The sequence below is a fragment of the Stegostoma tigrinum genome, chromosome 16 (genome assembly GCF_030684315.1).
Source record: "Stegostoma tigrinum isolate sSteTig4 chromosome 16, sSteTig4.hap1, whole genome shotgun sequence".
Taxonomy (NCBI): Eukaryota; Metazoa; Chordata; class Chondrichthyes; order Orectolobiformes; family Stegostomatidae; genus Stegostoma; species Stegostoma tigrinum.
The window spans coordinates 38930540-38949480 of NC_081369.1; the positions used below are offsets into that span (position 1 = coordinate 38930540).

Here is an 18941-nt window from a genome sequence, read left to right on the forward strand (position 1 = left end):
CAACAGCCTATCAACAATCAACTTTAACAGTAGACACTGTTGTGGTCAGTTAATTGCAATAGCCAAGGAGGATGACTGTAATTTAGTGTGAGGTTAATTAGTTAAACTGGTGATTTTGTGTTAGTTTGTTCAAGAGAAAAGACAACAAGGCACCTCCTGGTGACTGCAGTGTGACCTCTACTGGAAACTTGTATGGTTGAAATAAACACTGCAAGAATGACTTAACTCTGATGATCTCCATGACGTAATAATGAACCATTTGACAATGGACTGAGGAACTGCGCCCTGTTACAGTTCGAACATGTGAATCACGATCACGAAGGAGACTAGGAAAGTACAATAAACAGAAAATTTCAATCGAACTACAATGTTATTTCGCCACCTCCCACCCCCTACCACTGAGAACTAACTTGATTTCCTGTTATCAAAAGATAAAAAGCTGAGCAGAGCCCACTGCAGAGCAGATAGTTCACAGCAGCAGTACAAGTCATGGCTAACCTTGATATGGCATTGCAGTATTCAGGCATCAACTTTCCCGGACACTTGCATACAATGCAGTCTATGCAATTTGCTGAGGAGTTCAAGTTTCACGACACGGATATACTGATCGTTACATACCCCAAATCAGGTAGGAGCACTGCTACATTTCAGTACTACAATGCTCATGATTATTTTGTATATTTGTTGTTGAAAAGTGATCAATTCTGAATTGATGGCATCAGGCACGAATGTGAAATTATTTATGCATCTTTTTACGATGTGAGTTTTTATTATACAACTGTCCACTGTCACAACTAATATTTTTGCTGACAGATTTTTACACCTTATTTTTATTTAGTATGGCATTCTGTGCATTGGGAGGGTGGTAAAGGCACAGTGTGTTCATCTCTTTAACCCAATTTTGTTTTGCACTCTGAACTTCATTTAAAAGTTTGCAGGCAATGGGAATGCAAATGGTCTGAAGTGAATGCATTCCCAATTATCTACAAGAATGCTGCTGTTCAGAGGTATTGAGAATTTAAACATTGCCAATGGCAGGCAACTTATTTAAAAAACAAATCTCCACTGTTTCAATACAGCTCTGAATTAATTATCAGAGATCCAAGCTTTTAAAATGAAAATGGTGAACAGTTTTATGGAATAAGGAATGAATCACGATAATGTCATGCTGTAGAAATATAGTGTACAGATAAGGAGTGTCTGTGTATGGAGGACAGTGATGACCTCCAGCCTGGATAAGAATTTAAAAAGTAAAATAGAAATGTCAGAGTGTAACTGTCTCTTCATTTCATATGTATTCGATTTAGAATTCATAGACTAAATTTGAAATGAAAGCAGGAACTTGAAGTCTACTTTGTTAGTAGTGACTCTTCTACACCTAATGCCACAGGCATTGTATTTGTGGTAACAGGTTTAGCTGCTGCAAACATTTCATTTAAATGTGGTCAAGTATGCTTTGTCCTCTAAAACTGCTGGACTACAATAACTCATCTGGTTTGACTTTCATAGGTACAACATGGATGCAGGAAATTCTCACACTTATTTATAGTGATGGAAACCAGGCCCCTGCTAAAACTATCCCTAACTGGGTTCGAACACCATGGATTGAACATTATTACTGTGAGGGCATTCTGCAGGACAAGCTTGACAATCGAATTATTACCACCCACCTACCCTTCCACATCATCTCCAAATCCCTCAAACAATCTAATGCAAAGGTATGCAAATACACGACAGCTAAGCTGATATCAGTGATTGTCTCAAAAGTGTAAATTGACAGTTTCTTTAAAAAGTGACACATGCGGCAGCAATGTCAATGTTGTTATAGCTAGCGTGGCTTGCACTTTGTCAGTGTTTTAACTTCCCGTAGATGATTGAGAGATGATAAATCTAAAGCCAACTTTTCATTTCAGAAACCATAGCATAAAACAGTTAGAAAAAATTCACTTGTTTGAGGCTGAATTTTGTTGAATAAAAATGCAGCACAGCAACCAAATGCAACATTGTCATGGTCAGAATGCAGTGCAAGAGAGAGGAACAAAAGCATATCCTGTTACAGTTAAAATTTGCACTTGTGTCTATTTTTCACAATATGAAAGATTAACTCTGACACACGAGTTGCTTAATCTAGTCGAATTCAGTTGTTTCACGGTGCTTGCCTTTGTAGCTAGATTTTGTTTTCACAATTTTAATGAAAAAAATGCTGCAGTCAGATAATAAATGTTAGTCTCAAGATAGAACAAAACAACAAAAGAACAAAAGAGAAGTACAACACAGAAACAAGCCCTTCAGCCCTCCAAGCCCTGGAGGATTCAACCACAGGATCATCGTGCCCTAACTAAACTGAAAAAACAAGTCTTCTGCTCTTAATCGGTCCATTTCCCTCTATTCCCTCCCTATTCATGTAACCAATGTGCCTGCTTTCACCACCTCTTCTAGCAGTGCATTCCAGGCGCCTGTCAAAGTCTACGTGAAAAATTTCCCTCACTTCTCCCTTGAACTTGCCCCCTTTCACCTGTGCCTTCTTGTGACTGAAACTTCAACCCTGGGAAAAAGCCTCTGACTATCCACCCTATCTATGCCTCTCACAATTTTGTAGACCCATATCAGGTCTCCTTTCAGCTGCTGTCCTTTCAGGGAAAGCAACATTCGTCTTTTAAACCTTTCCTCTTAGTCAATGCCCTCGAGACTGGGCAACATCCTGGTGAATCTTCTCTGCAATCTCTCCAAAGATTCCACATCCTTCTGGTAGGGTGATGACAGCACCTGCACACAATATCCCAAATGCAACCTAACAAGGGTTTTATATAGCTGCAACATGGTTTGCCAACTCTTGTATTCCATCCCCTGGCCGATGAAGGCAAGCATGCCACGAGCCTTCTTAATCAAGTTGGCAATCTGTGTTGCCACTTTTAGGGAACTGTGGACCTGCATGCCCAGATCTATCTGTATGTTAATGTTCCTAAGGGTTCTGCCATTTAAAGTTCACAGCTAAGTTTGATCCTCCATAATGTATCATCTCGGATCTGTCTGCATTATACTCCATCTGCTATTTCTGTGCCCAAGTCATCAATCTATCTGTAACCTGTTTATCCCTTTACAATCATCAGCACTACCAGCAACTCCTCCTATATTCGTGTTATCTGCAAACTTGTTTATCAAACCACCCACATTTTCCTTCACATCATCTATATATACAAAAAACAACACAGGACCTAATACTGATTGCTACAGGACACCACTAGTTACTGGTCTCCATTTTGCAAAATATCTTTCCCCACTACCCTCTGTTTTCTATGACCAAGCTGTTTTGTCTCCATCTAGCCAGCCCACCTCAAATCCCATGTAATTTTAGTTTTTGTACCAATCTACCAGGTGGGACTTTATCAACTGCCTTGCTAAAGTGTAAAGAACTACACCCACAGCCTTTCCCTCATCAGTTATCTTTGAATTATTTTGAAGAGGTGACAATCTAGTTGAAAAGTCACGACATTCCCTGTATAAAACCATGTTGCCTGTCACTAACTGGTCTATTTTATTCCAAATGTGCATATATCTTGTCCCTCAGTATCTTCTCGGAGAGGTTCCCCACCACAGACATCAGGCTCACTGCCATAATTTCCCGGATTATCTCTATTTCCTTTCTTAAATAAGGGAACAATATTGGCTAATCTCCAGTACCCTGGAACATCGCATATGGTCAAAGATGTCGTGAAGGTATCTGCGAATGCCCCAGCTATTTCTTCCCTTGCCTCTCACTGTAACTTGGGATGGATCCCATCAGGCCCTGGGGCTTTAGCTACCTTAATGCAATTTAGGACACCCTAAACTTTCTCCTTCAATATACGAACAATCTCTAGAGTATTCACACATTTTTCCCTGACCCCAACAAAGTGGAATATTTTAGACATCCTATTTTTGGCTTGCAACAAGGATGTAACTTCTGTAGAGAAGTGGTTATTTCCTGTGCGTCCTACAAATGATATCAAACATATTGTTAGTAGTTTCAAAAGTGAGACTGAACTTGGTAGAGACAACCCACCATCACAGTACTTTTATCAAGCAATTTCAGATTTTCATCCAGCCTCATGATTATAGTGGATTGGATATAATGTGAATATTCTCATTTCTTATGCCAACTATCCCTCAAGTTTCTCAGTGCTGATCAGAACAATAACTAATAAATATTTGCCAAGGACATTTCAGACAAGTACTTAGGCAATAGAAGGTTGCTCAGAATTTGATCAGGATGCGGACTATCCAATCTGTGCAAGGCAGAGTTGAAAGCAACCATATTTGAAAGAAGCAGTCTTCATTTAATCTATGCAATGTAATTGAAATTTCAAAATACTTCACCACTTTTATCTGCAGCAATAAATTGCTTCTTATTTGCTAAATACCTCATTCTGTCCCCATTATGCAGGTAATCTATGTTGCAAGAAATCCAATGGACATTGTTGTTTCTTTTTATCATTTCCACAAAATAGCAAAATTCCTACCTGAGCCTGGAACTTTTGGGGAATTTCTGGAGAAATTTCTACTTGGAAAAGGTACATATTTTGATCTTCCAATTTACTTCTTAAGGTTTGAAACCATCTATTTGGAAATTTCAATTGCTAGCGCGTTAATATTTCACTAATGCAGTAAGATTTCTGTCTTGTTGAAATCGAGTTGTTGGGCAATCACAAGTGAGGTCCACATCCACAATGATCTATACATTTCCTCATGACCACGTAAGCAATATCATCTGCACAGCTGTCTTTGTGGAATAGGAATCAAACAATGGGAGGAGCAGAATTCTGCAGTGTTCCTGTTTAGTGAAATCACACATTTAAATGCCTTATGTACCTGCAGAAATGAGGATATGGCCATAAATGACAAATTTCATTGCCCCTCCAAAACAATAAGAACTCATACCATAACACAATATGCAGCAGTTTTCTGTGCATTTCTAAGCACTCCTAGAACACTATCAGGACTAGAAGTGTTTTGGAAAATGAATTGTTGAAATCGTTTTCCTCCACAGATGCTGGGTTTTTACACTTGTTTTTGTTTTTATGCCAGGGATTGTATGGAGTTGTTTAACAGTGTTTTTGTTTTAACTCTGTTCAATTTCTTTGTCATCACTGAATTCAAAGCTCCCCCCCCCCCACCGACTTAAGCACAATTATTGGATTTCACCTTTCTGGGTTTGGAACCGTGATGTCACTGTGTAAAGCAGGAACAGAGGCAACACTCATTAGCTGTGGATCTGGTTGATAATGGGTCCATTGTCAAGTTAAAGACATTAGTTAGGTTCTCCAGAACAGCTCCAAAACTTTAGCAGTGCCACTGAGAGAGGTGGCCATTACTATGAAAGACAGGACACCTGGGGTGTACATACACTTATGTTCACTTAAAAAGAAATCGGAGTATCAAGAGTTGAGAGGGAAACCTCAACAAGAGCGGAGATTTGGTGGGGGGGATGAGGGGCGTTTGTTGGGGCTGAATGAGTTACCTTCCCTTTCCTACTGCCCTCTCTTCGGCCCATGGAGTATTTGGATTCATAACTCTTCCCCCACACATAAGATATCACAGAAATTGAAACTGACAGTATCCCATCGATGGGGGAGGTATATTCTATCACTGGTACTACGCAGCTGTCCCACACAATGTGGGAGGCAGTAAAGTTGTCATGGTGCTCCATAGAGAGAGGTGACGAGTGATGGTTGATCTTGAGAGTCACCATACCTCAGGCAAAAGGGGTGAGTGAGAAGGAGTGTGCAGTGGCATAGTGGTAGTATCACTGGACTAGTAATCTGGAACACCATGCACATGTCCTAGGGACAAGGAGTTTGAATTCCATCATGGTAGATGGCAAAGTTTGAATTCAGTAGAAGTCTGCAATGAGAAACTAGGATGACAACAATCATGCTGACATTAAAAAAACCAAATGGTGCACTAATGACTTTGAGGGAAGAAAATCTGCTCTCCTCATCTAGCCTGGCCTATATATGACTCCAGACCCACAAGATGCGGTCGACATTCAACTGTCCTCTGGTCAATTAGAATTCGGCAACAGATCAAATTAAAACAATTGACCCTTCAATTAGCAGTCCAGATTAAAATCCTACTATTTTAGTGGATAGCCTGTCACACTGGGGCCAGTAAATTTGTGTGTATTCTGACACAATACTTACTTGCAGAAGTTTCCTTATTTAATGACTCCGCACCACTGATTTGTGACCAGCAGGGGAGGAGATGGTGTGGTGATACTATCATTGGACTGTGAATCCAGAAACCCGTGTAGTATTCTGGGGAAGCTGGGTTTGAATCCCACCATGGCAGATGGTGGATTTGAATTTAGTAAAATTCTGGCATTAAGAGGTAAATGATGGAAAACTGCGTTCCTTACTTGCTCTGAATGAATAATAAAAAAAACAGGTGATCACACAGTAACTAGGCCATAATTTAATTGCTAGTTGTGGAATCCTGCTGTGAATATCCAGCTTTGCTTTCATAAAGAACAGTGCACCTAATAGAACATAGAACAGTACAGCACAGAACAGGCCCTTCAGCCCACGATGATGTGCCGACCATTGATCCTCATGTATGCACCCTCAAATTTCTGTGACCATATGCATGTCCAGTAGTCTCTTAAATGACTCCAATGACCTTGCTTCCACAACTGCTGCTGGCAACGCATTCCATGCTCTCATGAATGTTGATATCAAAGTACTTAAATGTATTTACAGAATCTTTAGTATTCATATTTCTGAAAAGATGGTTTTATTTAAAAATAACTGACAATGACATCTAATGAATTAAAGAACATAGTGCAATTAATAATTTAAAATAGTTTATGGAATACTTTGAGTTCCTCTGAATAATTGAACTTCTGCTCCCAGTTTGAAAGCAGGTTCAGTGTTGTAATATCAACCAGTTAATAATTTGAAATATGCACAGACAGACAAGAACTTACTTGGGATTTATAATTTCAAGAGTCAATATAAGTGTAAAAGAAAATTTAAAACCTCAAGTCTATAACATGACCACTTGGGTTTAAAATTCCAGTTTGAAACACCTGCTAATGGTGCAGTGTAATTTAAGGAAAACATAATCAGAGTTGGAATTTCAAAATAATTTCCAGTAAATAACAGCTAAACAAAACAGCCAAAATTTCAGAATAAAATCTTATTTTTTCCCTATCTTTTCAGTCCATTTTGGATCATGGTTTGAACACATAAAAGACTGGCTAAGCCACAGAGAAGAATTCAATTTCATGTTCATAACCTATGAGGAGCTGAAGAAGGTAAGAGTTAGGAGTAAATTACTGAAGATGCTGGAATCTGTACTGCAAATAACAAAATGCTGGAGATCACAGTTAAAATGAGGGATTTGGACATCTGCAGCTGCTGTTTGACCCACTATGATCTCCAGCATTTGTTGTTTTCAGTCAAGGTAAGAGTTAGGTTTTTTCCATTTATAAATGATAACAAAAATTTTTTTATTTGAATGATAAATCTTGCAGACCTTACAGCAAATCAGTTCTATTTTTGGTTTCTCAAAATTGGTTATTTCAAATTTCACAGCACATGAAGTCATTCATATCTGTCCCAGCTCTCTGCAAGAACAATTCAGCCAGTCCTACACCCTCACCCTTTTCTTTCTGAAAAAAAGTTATAAATTCTGCATTACCTTATAAACTAAAGTTAAAATAGTTAGTTTCACGGTTTTTCTATGCTTGCTTCCAATGATCTGATGGTTGTCCCATAAGGAGAGTATTGATCTGAATATTTTAATCATCTTTTCAACAGATGCCCATTTGAAAGCCACCAGGCTTCACCAGCAGTAACACTATTTGAAATAGTTTTGCTTTACCCAACCCTTTTGGGATGACAAATATTGCCACACAAAATATTTATAAAATAAAGTAATACGGAAACCAAAGCAGCTAGTGGTCTTATTTATAAGAAAATATTAGTTAAAGCATAATAATGTGGAAATATTACATGACACCCTTACTAGAATATAAAACTACAGACCTAGCAGGAATAAAGAGATAACACAGTGTGGAGCTGGGGGAACACAGGAGGCTGGGCAGCATCAGATTAGCTGGGAGAAAAAAAAAAAAAAAAAAAATCGACGTTTTGGGTCGGGACCTCAGAAGGGTCCTGACCTGAAACATCAACTTTCCTGCTTATCTGATGCTGGCTGGCCTGCAGTGTTCCTCCAGCTCCACACTTATCTGACTCCAGCATCTACAGTTATTGTTATCTCAGACCTGTCAGCAAGTTGCTATGCTGCTTTATTTTGTTATGGATTTCGGCAATGTATGAAACTAACTTGAGGACTTAGTTTCCTACTTTTAGTTTCCCTTTTAGAAAGAATGCATTTTCTAAAAGTAAGATAACAAAGTGTGAAGCTGGATGAACACAGCAGGCCAAGCAGCATCTCAGGAGCACAATTATTTCTGATGCATTTTCTAAAAGTCTTTGTTTTTGATCGTATTTTCTCACAGGATCTTAGATGCTCTGTTGAAAAACTCTGCAATTTTTTGGAACGTTCTCTTTTGCCAGAGGCTGTGGACACAATTGTATGCCACTGCAATTTCGCAAACATGAAAGATAATCAAATGATTAACTACACACTTGTTCCTAATGAAATTATGGATCATCAAAGAGGCAAATTCATGAGGAAAGGTTAGTTAATATAAAAGGATTAAAAGGACCTAAAAAATGATTATTCCCTTTGTGGTCATTCTCATGGTCCTCCTACTTGTTTTTACGTAGGTAAAGTTGGAGACTGGAAGGAACATTTCACAGAGGAACAGAGGCAACATTTTGAGAAGGTTTTCCAGGAGAAAATGAGGGATTTCGATATTAGGTTTACCTGGAGTTTATAACTCCTATGATCAGGACAGACAATTGTTATTTAAGCAGCTTAATAAGTAAACAAAACACTTACTTATAGTTTGTTTGTGTATGTTGAAAAGGCTCCTGTGAACCATTTCAGCTGTTAGGAAAACATGTAACACAGCACTGACAATGCATATAGATTAAGGTATTTTAATTCAATTTGATTTTCTCTTAAATATATAATGAGAAATAATCAAAACCAATAATTAAGGAACTTTTAGTGTCATTGAAGCATAACGTACTTTTAACTCAATGTAAAGTAATGTTTAATCAGTATAAAAATGACTACACTCCTCTAAAAATACCACCACTGGCAAACTACAGGATATTGCAAATCAGCAACATCTTAGTGAGCCCTAATTCAAGGGCAAACTGAGGCCTAGATTACTGTAGTCAAGTGAATTTAAGTAGCTTTCCAGCTTAGTTTTCTTGTGCATATGTTTTTACTATATCAAGTACTGGGTGAAGTTTCTATTCATTCTAATTGTTGCCATTAGGAGTGACTTCGGCGGATATTGGAGTTCACAGGTCATTAATAGGTAAACACATCAAATGCTCATCAATCATTCTGATAAGTATGACAAATCTTCGATAAGTATTACAAATAGGAAAAGTTTGGGTTGGGAGGTGGGGGGGGGGGGGGGGGCGGGCGTGGGGGGGGGTGGGGTGGAGAGAATATGGGCCAGTAGCAGGCAGGTGGGACTTGTTTAGTTTAGCACTATATTTGGCACAGACTGGCTGGACCAAGGAGTCTGTTCCCGTGCTGTATGACTTTTTAGGAAGTAGGATTATTCACCTTGCAAACTCCATGCTACTGGTCACAGGTTCTGTGGGCCCAATCAGCCTCCAGCCACATATTTAGGTGTTTCCAAGAGGATATAATCAGCCCCTTTTGCCCTGGTTTCACTGGCATTCCTTTTTCCAGGGTCCTATTCATTACTTCCTCTTGCCACTGAGTGTTCTCAAAGAATTGTTTCTCTTTGAACAGGAGATTCCTCCAAGTCAGTTGCTTTTAAGTGAGGGTCTCCTATGCAGTGATATCTGCGTTGCATTTCTTAAGGGAAGCCTTTTAAACACTTCCTTTGTGGTCCTCTCATTTGAGCACCTTCACTGAGCTGAGCAAAGATGTGCCTACAAAGTCAGAACACAGGACCCTAAATTCCTGGCTGGCCGAAGAGAATTGGTTTAGGTTGATTCTGGCTATGTTTTAGAGCTGTTCGGAAGACAGATCGACAACTGCCTTATACTCAAGGATCTTGTATTGGTTTTGGTATCACAATTAAAAATGCTAATCCTTAGTCATCTGAAGATGAGGCCTGTGGATTGGATGCAGTATTGAGTCTCTGTATCCCCATCAACTCTGGGGCAACAACAGGGGAAATGTCCCACACGAGACAATTTCTCCATTGGTCTTAAACAGAGTTATAGAACTGGAACTTGCCCTGGGTGGGTTTGACCCATATGGCACGTAAAAGATCAAAGATCTAGCTTATTATTTTACTTTAGGCTGAACTAACCTCAGTCTTACAAAAATAACAGGAACGGCAGATGCTGGAGAATCTGAGATAACAGTGTGGAGCTGGATGAACACAGCAGGCCATGCAGCATCTTAGGAGCACAAAAGCTGATGTTTTGGGCCTAGACCCTAGTTACCTCTACTGGTGAGGAAACAAACCCTGGGATTCCTCTCTGTACTTCTATGTAGTGGTTTCTGACAGCTGAATTTTAGTCTTAAATCAATACATTTGACACTTGAGGACTATTATAATGCAGTGCTTGTGTCCCTACCTCTGAAACAGAAGTGCTAAGTTCAAGTCCCTTTTCATGCAGAGGTGTGCCATACACATGTAGATAGATTGCTTAAAAAATACCAGATTTGCGTTTGACACAATCTGCACTCGCTACTTTTCAGTACTGTCAGAAAACTGCTGAAATACCAACTTCAAAATAGGGAGACAGAAGGAATTTTGAGAGTGGAATTGAAAGGGATTAATAGTGGCTGAAAAGAGTGTTAATTGGAAGAGACAGGCACTAAAAAAAAGGAGGAATGAGAGGAGATAAATAAGCGTTCCTTTAACTACCTTGCATATATACAGCATGTTTAGGATTCAGTTTACATTTTTTAAACTATAAACTTTATTTTTAAATACAAAATTTACTTTTTAACAAAAACAAACTTCCTGAAATGATTTATTGCTGAACGGCTTAGTAGTTTGTTTTGCTATCATTATATGAATCTTACTGTAAAATTATTTTTTTATTAAAAATTACATCAAGTGCAAGGTGTTGCTGGATTGTTCCAAATATTGTATATAGTTTGCAAGTTAAGAGTGGATACGGGCTATAAAAAGATGGTTGAAAGACAAAAATTATTGGAATCCTTTGGATTTAAATTGCAGATTTAGAAAGAACTTGTCACTAAACTTAAATTGAAATTCATCAATGAATATCCAGCACTAAAAATTTTACCAGATTTAGATAAAAAGCCAACATTTCCTACAAAGAGCAAGCTTACATTTTCATCACTAGAAATTGTCAAAAAAAAATGCAGTCTCCATTAACTGGTAATTTACTACAATGATCTCTTACTTGATACACAAATGCAAGACAACAATATTAACCAAAAACTTGATTCATGCCAAGCAGTTGTAATTGTAGAGGCTATTTGCTGTATTATCTTTGATTACAAGAGAGAAAGACCATAATTTCCTTCTGAAAATTGTTAAATGCAAGATTAATGACAAGATATTCACAAGGCATCATAGCTTTATTTTCTGATAAATTAATTCTGTTTTATTATCACAAACAGAACTTTTCAGTTCATCCAAGTCAGAGGAAGAAAAAAGTATTTAACTGTATTATTTATACATATTAACAACCTAAGACATAAAACTATTCAACATGGCACAAGACTAAATGAATAGCAACAAGTGGTCACATTACACAATGCTACAAATTTCCTAACTACCTGAAAATTTTTTTTTAAAAAAAACAATGACATCTATTAAGAGATTTGAAATAAACTTTTCTTTGAAGCTTTTCCAGTCATAAGACAGTGATGCTTCTTTACTAAACAGTAACCTCTAGCTTTTAGTTAACAATAATTTTTCTTTGTACACCTCCAAATAACACCTTAAACATGATTTCAAAGCTCAATTTTTAGCTTGTGCAATTGGTTCCTTTATTTGGAAACTGCTGAGATCTTTTCAAAAAGCAACCTCAAGTTTATTGATTGAGTTTAATGATTTAAACTTGACACTGGGCACTCAAACAATGCAAGGCCCAATCAAAACAGTAATTGTGAAAAACAACTTAGTTTTAACTGTCACTTTTTTAAAAAGTTAGCTTTTTAGTGGCTGTATGTAGACCTATTAAAAATTTTTAAAAAGTTACTTTTCTATTAAAAATTCTTCCAAATGTCATTTTTGTTCATTTAGTACCAACTTACAAAAAAATCTTGGGATGATTAGAAATGTCAATTTGAATTAAAATGGTGTTGATTTGAGAGTTATCCATTCACTAATGCTATATCATACAGGCTATTCTGAACCACCAAAAGCGCTGTGTTGGTATTATAGCAAGAGAAGGATTTCAGTTCACCAATGATGGAAAAATGTAGAATATGGTGAAATTTTAATTCTGAAACCTTTAAAGTCAGGAAAAAAGCAAACTGCAAAGCTGAACAAGTGCCAAGTACAAAGTGTTTACTTTAAGCTTTTCTCAATTGATCACTCCCAAGGAAACACCTCAGGTCATTCTTCCCAAAGCCACCTAACTACATTAAATATACTAAATTGAAGAAACAGCTTGGTAAGTGGTCCAGTAGTTTACAGTTAATAAACTAATCTATTTTTATTATGTAATTTTTTGAATTTCAACCAATGCTTTGGAGATAACGTGAGGAAATGAATTCCACAAATTTACTTTAAAGTGCAAACTGCAAGCTTTGTTAAAACTCAAGGAGTTTCTGTCCTTATAGCAGATATACATACTGTAAAGCACAATTCTGACTGGTTCTTCTGCCATGACAGCATTAAACCCATGGTAAATAAGAAAATAGAGCAGTGGTTTTGATTTGGTTTAAGTCTTAACTAGAAACGCTCCAATTTATTATTTGCATTAATATTCATAAACAGCCAAATGTCATTGACCTGAGACCTTGCCCCATTACAAGAGGCTCTTTATGATTATTTTCAAAGTACAACTAGGAACCAACCTAATCTTAAAAATTAAGACAAGCAGATCTTCAGCACTACACAGATCTAACATAGTGTAAGGCAGGGATGTATTCAGTTAGCCAATTATAATATCAAAACACAGAAACGAAAATGCTTGAGACACAGTTGTTACCTTATATAGTAAATTTTATCACTGAGCTGCATCTAAGTAAGACATCAAGCCCACCAGACCAAATACGCATATTTTAATTCTAGTTTCTATTACATTACTGGCAATAGTTAGATCAATATAAAAGGAAGACTTCCCCATTCCAGTGTACAGCTTCCTGCTCAACCACCACCATAATAAATGTTCATCTACCACAAAAGATTTTTATATGTGTACAAGTCTTTTTACAATTTGAATTCATCTTTTCATACTTATAGACTACATATTTGGCAAAATGGTTTCACTGCTGAAGGATACCAAATTACACATGGAGGAGATGCTGCTAGGCCTTGCTGCCGCATTACCATGCTGTTTCCAGACTTTCATGATGAACTTTCTATTTGGAGCTTGTGAAATTGCAGCGTTTCGGGTAGCAAACCATTCAGACAAGCAGAGATTTTGCCCCATTTCCTGGAACTTTTTTCTGAAACTTCGGTTTAACCAGAAATACACAACGCAGTTGAAGAAGCCATTTCCACATGGTAACCACAGGGCAACGAATTCCAACCACTCTGATGCCCTCTGCTGTGTTAAAGCTGAATTTAAAACAATTAACTGAGCAGTGTTTGCTGGCAGAAAATGACCAATTCAAGTTATAATACTATCACTAAACCACTACCTGAATATTAAACCAGTGATTTAATTATCTGCAAATCAATTCCAAACAAATTACTTTTTTGAAATACCATTTAAACTAGTATTTTCCTCATACCCATGTTATCAGATTGAATCGGAAATGTAAACACCGGCTGGAGGACTTAAGAGATAACGATGGTAAATGACAACAGATGAACAAATGAACTAGGATAAGAATTTCAAATTCAATGTGTTGAGAGATGAAAAATATCACTGTCAATCAGACCACAGCTGATGGGCTCACTGACCATTATACAAATAGTAGAATTTTGGACAGGTTGATAGACAATAAAAGGAGTGTCACAATAGTTAAGTCTGGAGTTATGATGGCACACGGAGAGGAGTTTTAAACATTAGAGACAGTCAACCTATTGGAGGAAGTAGCTTTGCAAGTGAATGTGATATGGAGTTGAGAGGTCAGTTTGGGTAGGAGATGACACCAAACATTGGAGTCAAATGTTACATGGCCATAACTTTGAATAATTCATAGCCTGATCATGTTTTGAAAATGTTTAGAAACGTTAAAGACGTTTCAGGCCGAGACCCTTCATCAGAGAGGGGGATGGGGAGAGGGTTCTGAAATAAATAGGGAGGGAGGAAGAGGCAGACCGAAGATGGACAGAGGAGAAGATAGGTGGAGAGGAGAGTATAGATGGGGAGGTAGGGAGGGGATAGGTCAGTCCGAGGGGACGGACAGGTCAAGGGGGCAGGGTGAGGTTAGTAGGTAGGAAATGGAGGTGCGGATAGGTGAGAAGAAGAACAGGTTAGGGAGGTGGGGACGAGCTGGGCTGGTTTTGTGATGCAGTGGGCGGGGGGGGGGGGGGGGGGGGGCGGATTTTGAAGCTTGTGAAGTCCGCATTGATACCATTGGGCTGCAGGGTTCCCAAGCGGAATATAGGTTGCAGGAACAGCAACTCTCTGGTGGCATCATTATGCCACTGCAGGAGGCCCAGGATGGACTTGTCATCTAAGGACTTCCATACTGAATTACATAAAAGCTTTTGACTATTTCTTTGGTCTCTGTTGTCCCTCAGCCTACTTTCACACATGCACACTTTAATCTCTCTCCCACTCTCTTCCCCACTCCCCCAAACCACCACCATCCAACTTGCCCCTCACCCATGTCATAGTGAGAGGTTTTAAAAAGCTTCAAACTTTTTGGTGAAGTTAGAAATCCTATACTTCAAGTATTGTTGCAATAAAGAGTCTAATTTTGCCACAAATGTTTTGTGGGCTGTAGCTTTTTACAAATAATTTGGACAAAACAAAGTGTATTAACCTCTGACGTTGTTAAAAACCATCTTAATAAATGTAAACCAGAATTGATTTTAAAAAGGTCAGAATTATTTTTAATGAAGATCTTACTTTTAAAAAAGGCATTTTCTTGTCACAGCTTGGATAGCTATCAGTAAAACAAAATTGTACAATATTCTGAAACAAAAACAATCGCAGGAGAAGCTCAGCTGGTCCGGCAGCAGGTGTGCAGAGTTGATGTTTTGGGTGCCCTGATCCTTCACCAGAACCAGAACCAGTTGGAAAAAGCTGCTGAAGAACTGAGCTAGGTAAAGGAATGAGAGGATCAGTTGCAACAGATCCCAGATGGAGAGAAACAAAGCAATAATAACAAGGAAGGGAAAGGTGGGGGGAAAACAGCCACAACAGAAAGCGGGGGGGGGGGGGGGGAATAAAACTGTTGGAAACCAGACCTGGACAAGGTATTCCAGAAGAGGCCTCACCAATGTCATGTATAATCTCAGTATGACTGCCCAACCCCTACACTCAAAGGGCTGAGCAATGAAGACAAGCATGCATGCCATGTCATAGTGAAAACCGTAAGTAGGTGAAAATGAGTTTTATGCTGAAAACAGCCCATGTATTGACAAAGCCTGGGGTATTGGGAAGAGGGTGGGGGTGGAGATAAAGGACATGGAAGTTGGTGTTCGAGAGATCAGCTGTGAAACGTTTTCCCTAAAGATTGATTTTTGGGAAGCTATTCTAGAGAACACAGGGAATAACAACCATACAGTTGATTTGCTTCTGATATTACCATGAATGGAGATTGAGAGTTTTTGGATTGAAATCATGGTGTCAAAATCTTATAAAAGATTGACTGTTCCACATTTTAGCCATAGTCTGTATGGAGATTTCGGACTTATCAAATAGGGACGCTTGAATGGACTGGAAGTGGTCAAGTTAGTCAATTAGATGAATAAAATTAGGTCACATGGGATTCAGGGCAAGCTTGCCAATAAGAAACAATTGGCTTCATAGCTACAAACAATAATAGTGGAGGGTTGCTTTTTGAACTGAAGGCCCATGACCGGCAGTGTTCCACAGGGATCAGTTCTGTGTCCGTTTTTGTAATTTATATAAATAGTTTTGGATGATAATATAGAAGACATGGTTAGTAAGTTTGCAGACAACTACAAAATTAGTGGTACTATAAATAGTGAAGGAGGCTTTCCAAGATGACAAAAGGGATCTTGGTCAAACAGGTCAATGGGCCAAAAAATGGCAGACAGAATTCAAACTGGATAAGTGTGAGGTATTGCATTTTGGGACAATAAACAAGGATAGGACTTATACAATTGATGTCAGGGCATTGGGTAGTGTTGTAGAACAGAAGGATTTGGCGTGCTGGTACATAATTCTTTGGCGTTTGTGCCACATTTAGACAGGGTGGTTAAAAAGGTGGTTTAGCATGCTTGTCTTCATTGCTCAGTCCTTTGAGTGTAGGGGTTGGGCAGTCATACTGAGATTATACATGACATTGGTGAGGCCTCTTCTGGAATACCTTGTCCAGGTCTGGTCACCCAGTTAAAGGATGGATGTTATCAAGCTAGAGAGGGTGTTCAGAAGAGATTTACCACGATGTTGTCAAGTATCAAAGATTTGAGCTATAAGAAAAGACTAGATAGGCTGCAATTTTTTTTTACACTGGAGTATAGCAGGTTGAGGGAACCTAACAGAAGTTTATAAAATAATGAAAGGTATAGATAGAGTCAACGATAGTCGTCTTTTCCTTAGGATGGGGCATTTCAAGACTTGGATGCACATTTTCAACGTGCAAGGAAAGATTTAAAAGAGATGACCGGCAAATTTCTTTACACAGAGGATGGTTTGCGTGTGGAATGAACTTCCTGAGGAAGTGGTCAACGTGGGTACAATTACAACATTTAAAAAGGCATTTGGATTGATACATGAATAGGAAAGATTTGGCAGGATTTGGGCCAGGAGCAGGCAGGTGGGACTAGTTTAGTTTGTGATAATGTTTGGCATAGACCAAAGGGTGTGTTTCCATGCTGTATGATTTTATGGTGGGATCATAGCACAGAACCCAGTGAATGGAGAGAGTTTCAGGCACCTACCTCAAGCTTTTTGTCTAAAGGACATAATGCTTAGAACAGATGGATACTCAAATTTTTAAAATACACAAAAAAGTAACCAAAATTTAAAAAAATAAAGTCAGGCTAGTTGAATGAAAGATACCAGGCATTAGTCAATGCTCAAAAGCAGTGTGTGAATTAGTGTTCAACAACCAGGCACAAATCATGACAACTTCTAAACAGGGTAAGGATTCCTATTTCAACAGAGGCTGATAAAAGTCCCTAGATCAGATCCACCAGAAAAAAGATGCTTACTCTGGTCTCTACACCACCCAGGGTCAGAGGGAGGGGGCGAAGCTGAGAGGAGCGAGCCATGCTATTTTCTTATTTAAGATGGCGGGAGACCAGGTCATTCAGAAATAACATGGTTTAAGAATATCTTCCAGGGAAAATTAAACTCTACTGAAAGGAGGAGAAGAGGAGAAAGTAAAGTCAATCACTTACACGAACGCTAGAGGTCAGTGTTCCATTTTGCTTCTCAGACTACTCACCCTGGTAGATCATATTACAAACACAAGGGCACCAGCAGATATAATAGACGATAACCACAGGCACAAGGATTCTGGAGGCGGCGTCGTGTCTCCTATTCGCCTTCGACAGCTTAAAGCGATTCTTCTGACTCCGGGCTACAAACCAGAGCCGGAAATTGGCGAAAGTCATGATGAGTGAGCAGGGAAAGAAAATGAATGCTGTCAGCAGGAGGGAATAGGTAACATTGCTGGAGAAATCCAGATTACAGATCAAAGATGCTCTGGAGAAGTAAACTTTGACAATTCCACTTGGGATGGATAAGGGAAATGAGAGGATGGGTGGCAGAAGCCAGACCAGTGCAATGAGAGCTTTGATCCTGCAGTTAGTCATCACTATGCTGTACTTGAGAGGGAAGAACACAGCGATGTAGCGCTCGATGCTGATAGTTGCCAGGGAGTAGATGGAAGAAGTTAGGATGCTGGCGTCTAGAAAGACCACGATGTGACAGAAGGGGGAGTCGGCCTGGTTTCGGAGCTGGGGCACACTACTGCCATATAAATTCAGCGGGATGACTATCAGGGCGAGAGCAGCGTCAGCACCGGTCAGTGAAATCAGAACCAGGCGGCTGTTGTTGGACCAGCCCGAAACTGGCGAGGAGATCACCAGTAACACGGCTGTGTTCCCCAGAATGATCAGACCGCACAGAACAGCAATGATACACCGTTTCACAGCGTCACTTGCTGCCTCTCCCACCGAGCTGGCTAGGCCAGTACCAGAGAGATTGGCTTCTATCACACTCCCATTCTGTGCTGAGAGATTCACAAACATCCTGTTACAAAGAGACAGGCTGTGGGTACGGTCTCTAAACCCTGGGACGGGGAAAGAGTTTTCTTCCAGCTTTTCCTACACTCTGATAAATTTTTTAAAAAGCCACCTTTCGGTCACCCCTAACCTTTAAATACCGATGACCTTATTGGTTACGAACAGACCATGCTAGTTAGCGGGTGGGACTTTTTTTTAACCTAAATTGGGGTTCAACACGTGCCGTTTGAGTTGATCGGAAGCAAATGGAGAAACTGTGCCCGTTGTGGGTAGGGTTTGGATAATCGTGTTCAAGCTGTTTGTAAGAAGTGATCAGTTCCCAGGAAAAGTTTCCTTCCACATA

The 18941-nt window shown here is 39.1% G+C and overlaps 2 protein-coding genes across 2 annotated transcripts; one reads left to right on the top strand and one right to left on the bottom strand.

Annotated features, from left to right (window-relative positions):
* Positions 1–214: 214 nt before the first annotated feature.
* On the top strand, positions 215–9510 carry sult5a1 (sulfotransferase family 5A, member 1). The gene is made up of 6 exons (XM_048546198.2): positions 215–628; positions 1510–1718; positions 4424–4550; positions 7197–7291; positions 8501–8681; positions 8772–9510. The coding sequence occupies exons 1-6, from the start codon at positions 490–492 to the stop codon at positions 8882–8884; spliced, it is 864 nt and encodes a 287-aa protein (XP_048402155.1). The 5' UTR covers positions 215–489; the 3' UTR covers positions 8885–9510.
* Positions 9511–13502: 3992 nt separating this feature from the next.
* On the bottom strand, positions 13503–18604 carry zgc:162592 (uncharacterized protein LOC561993 homolog). The gene is made up of 2 exons (XM_048546943.1): positions 17797–18604; positions 13503–13819 (listed from the first exon to the last, which is right to left on the bottom strand). The coding sequence occupies exons 1-2, from the start codon at positions 18602–18604 to the stop codon at positions 13503–13505; spliced, it is 1125 nt and encodes a 374-aa protein (XP_048402900.1).
* Between the last annotated feature and the right edge of the window lie 337 nt (positions 18605–18941).

Coding starts and splice junctions, on each gene's coding strand:
- sult5a1 (XM_048546198.2), top strand. CDS start 490: ATGGCTAACCTTGATATGGCATTGCAGTATTCAGGCATCAACTTTCCC. Junction 7,292..8,500: donor CCTATGAGGAGCTGAAGAAG/GTAAGAGTTAGG, acceptor ATTTTCTCACAG/GATCTTAGATGCTCTGTTGA. Junction 8,682..8,771: donor AGGCAAATTCATGAGGAAAG/GTTAGTTAATAT, acceptor GTTTTTACGTAG/GTAAAGTTGGAGACTGGAAG.
- zgc:162592 (XM_048546943.1), bottom strand. CDS start 18,604: ATGTTTGTGAATCTCTCAGCACAGAATGGGAGTGTGATAGAAGCCAAT. Junction 13,820..17,796: donor TTGTAATATGATCTACCAGG/GTGAGTAGTCTG, acceptor TTTTAAATTCAG/CTTTAACACAGCAGAGGGCA.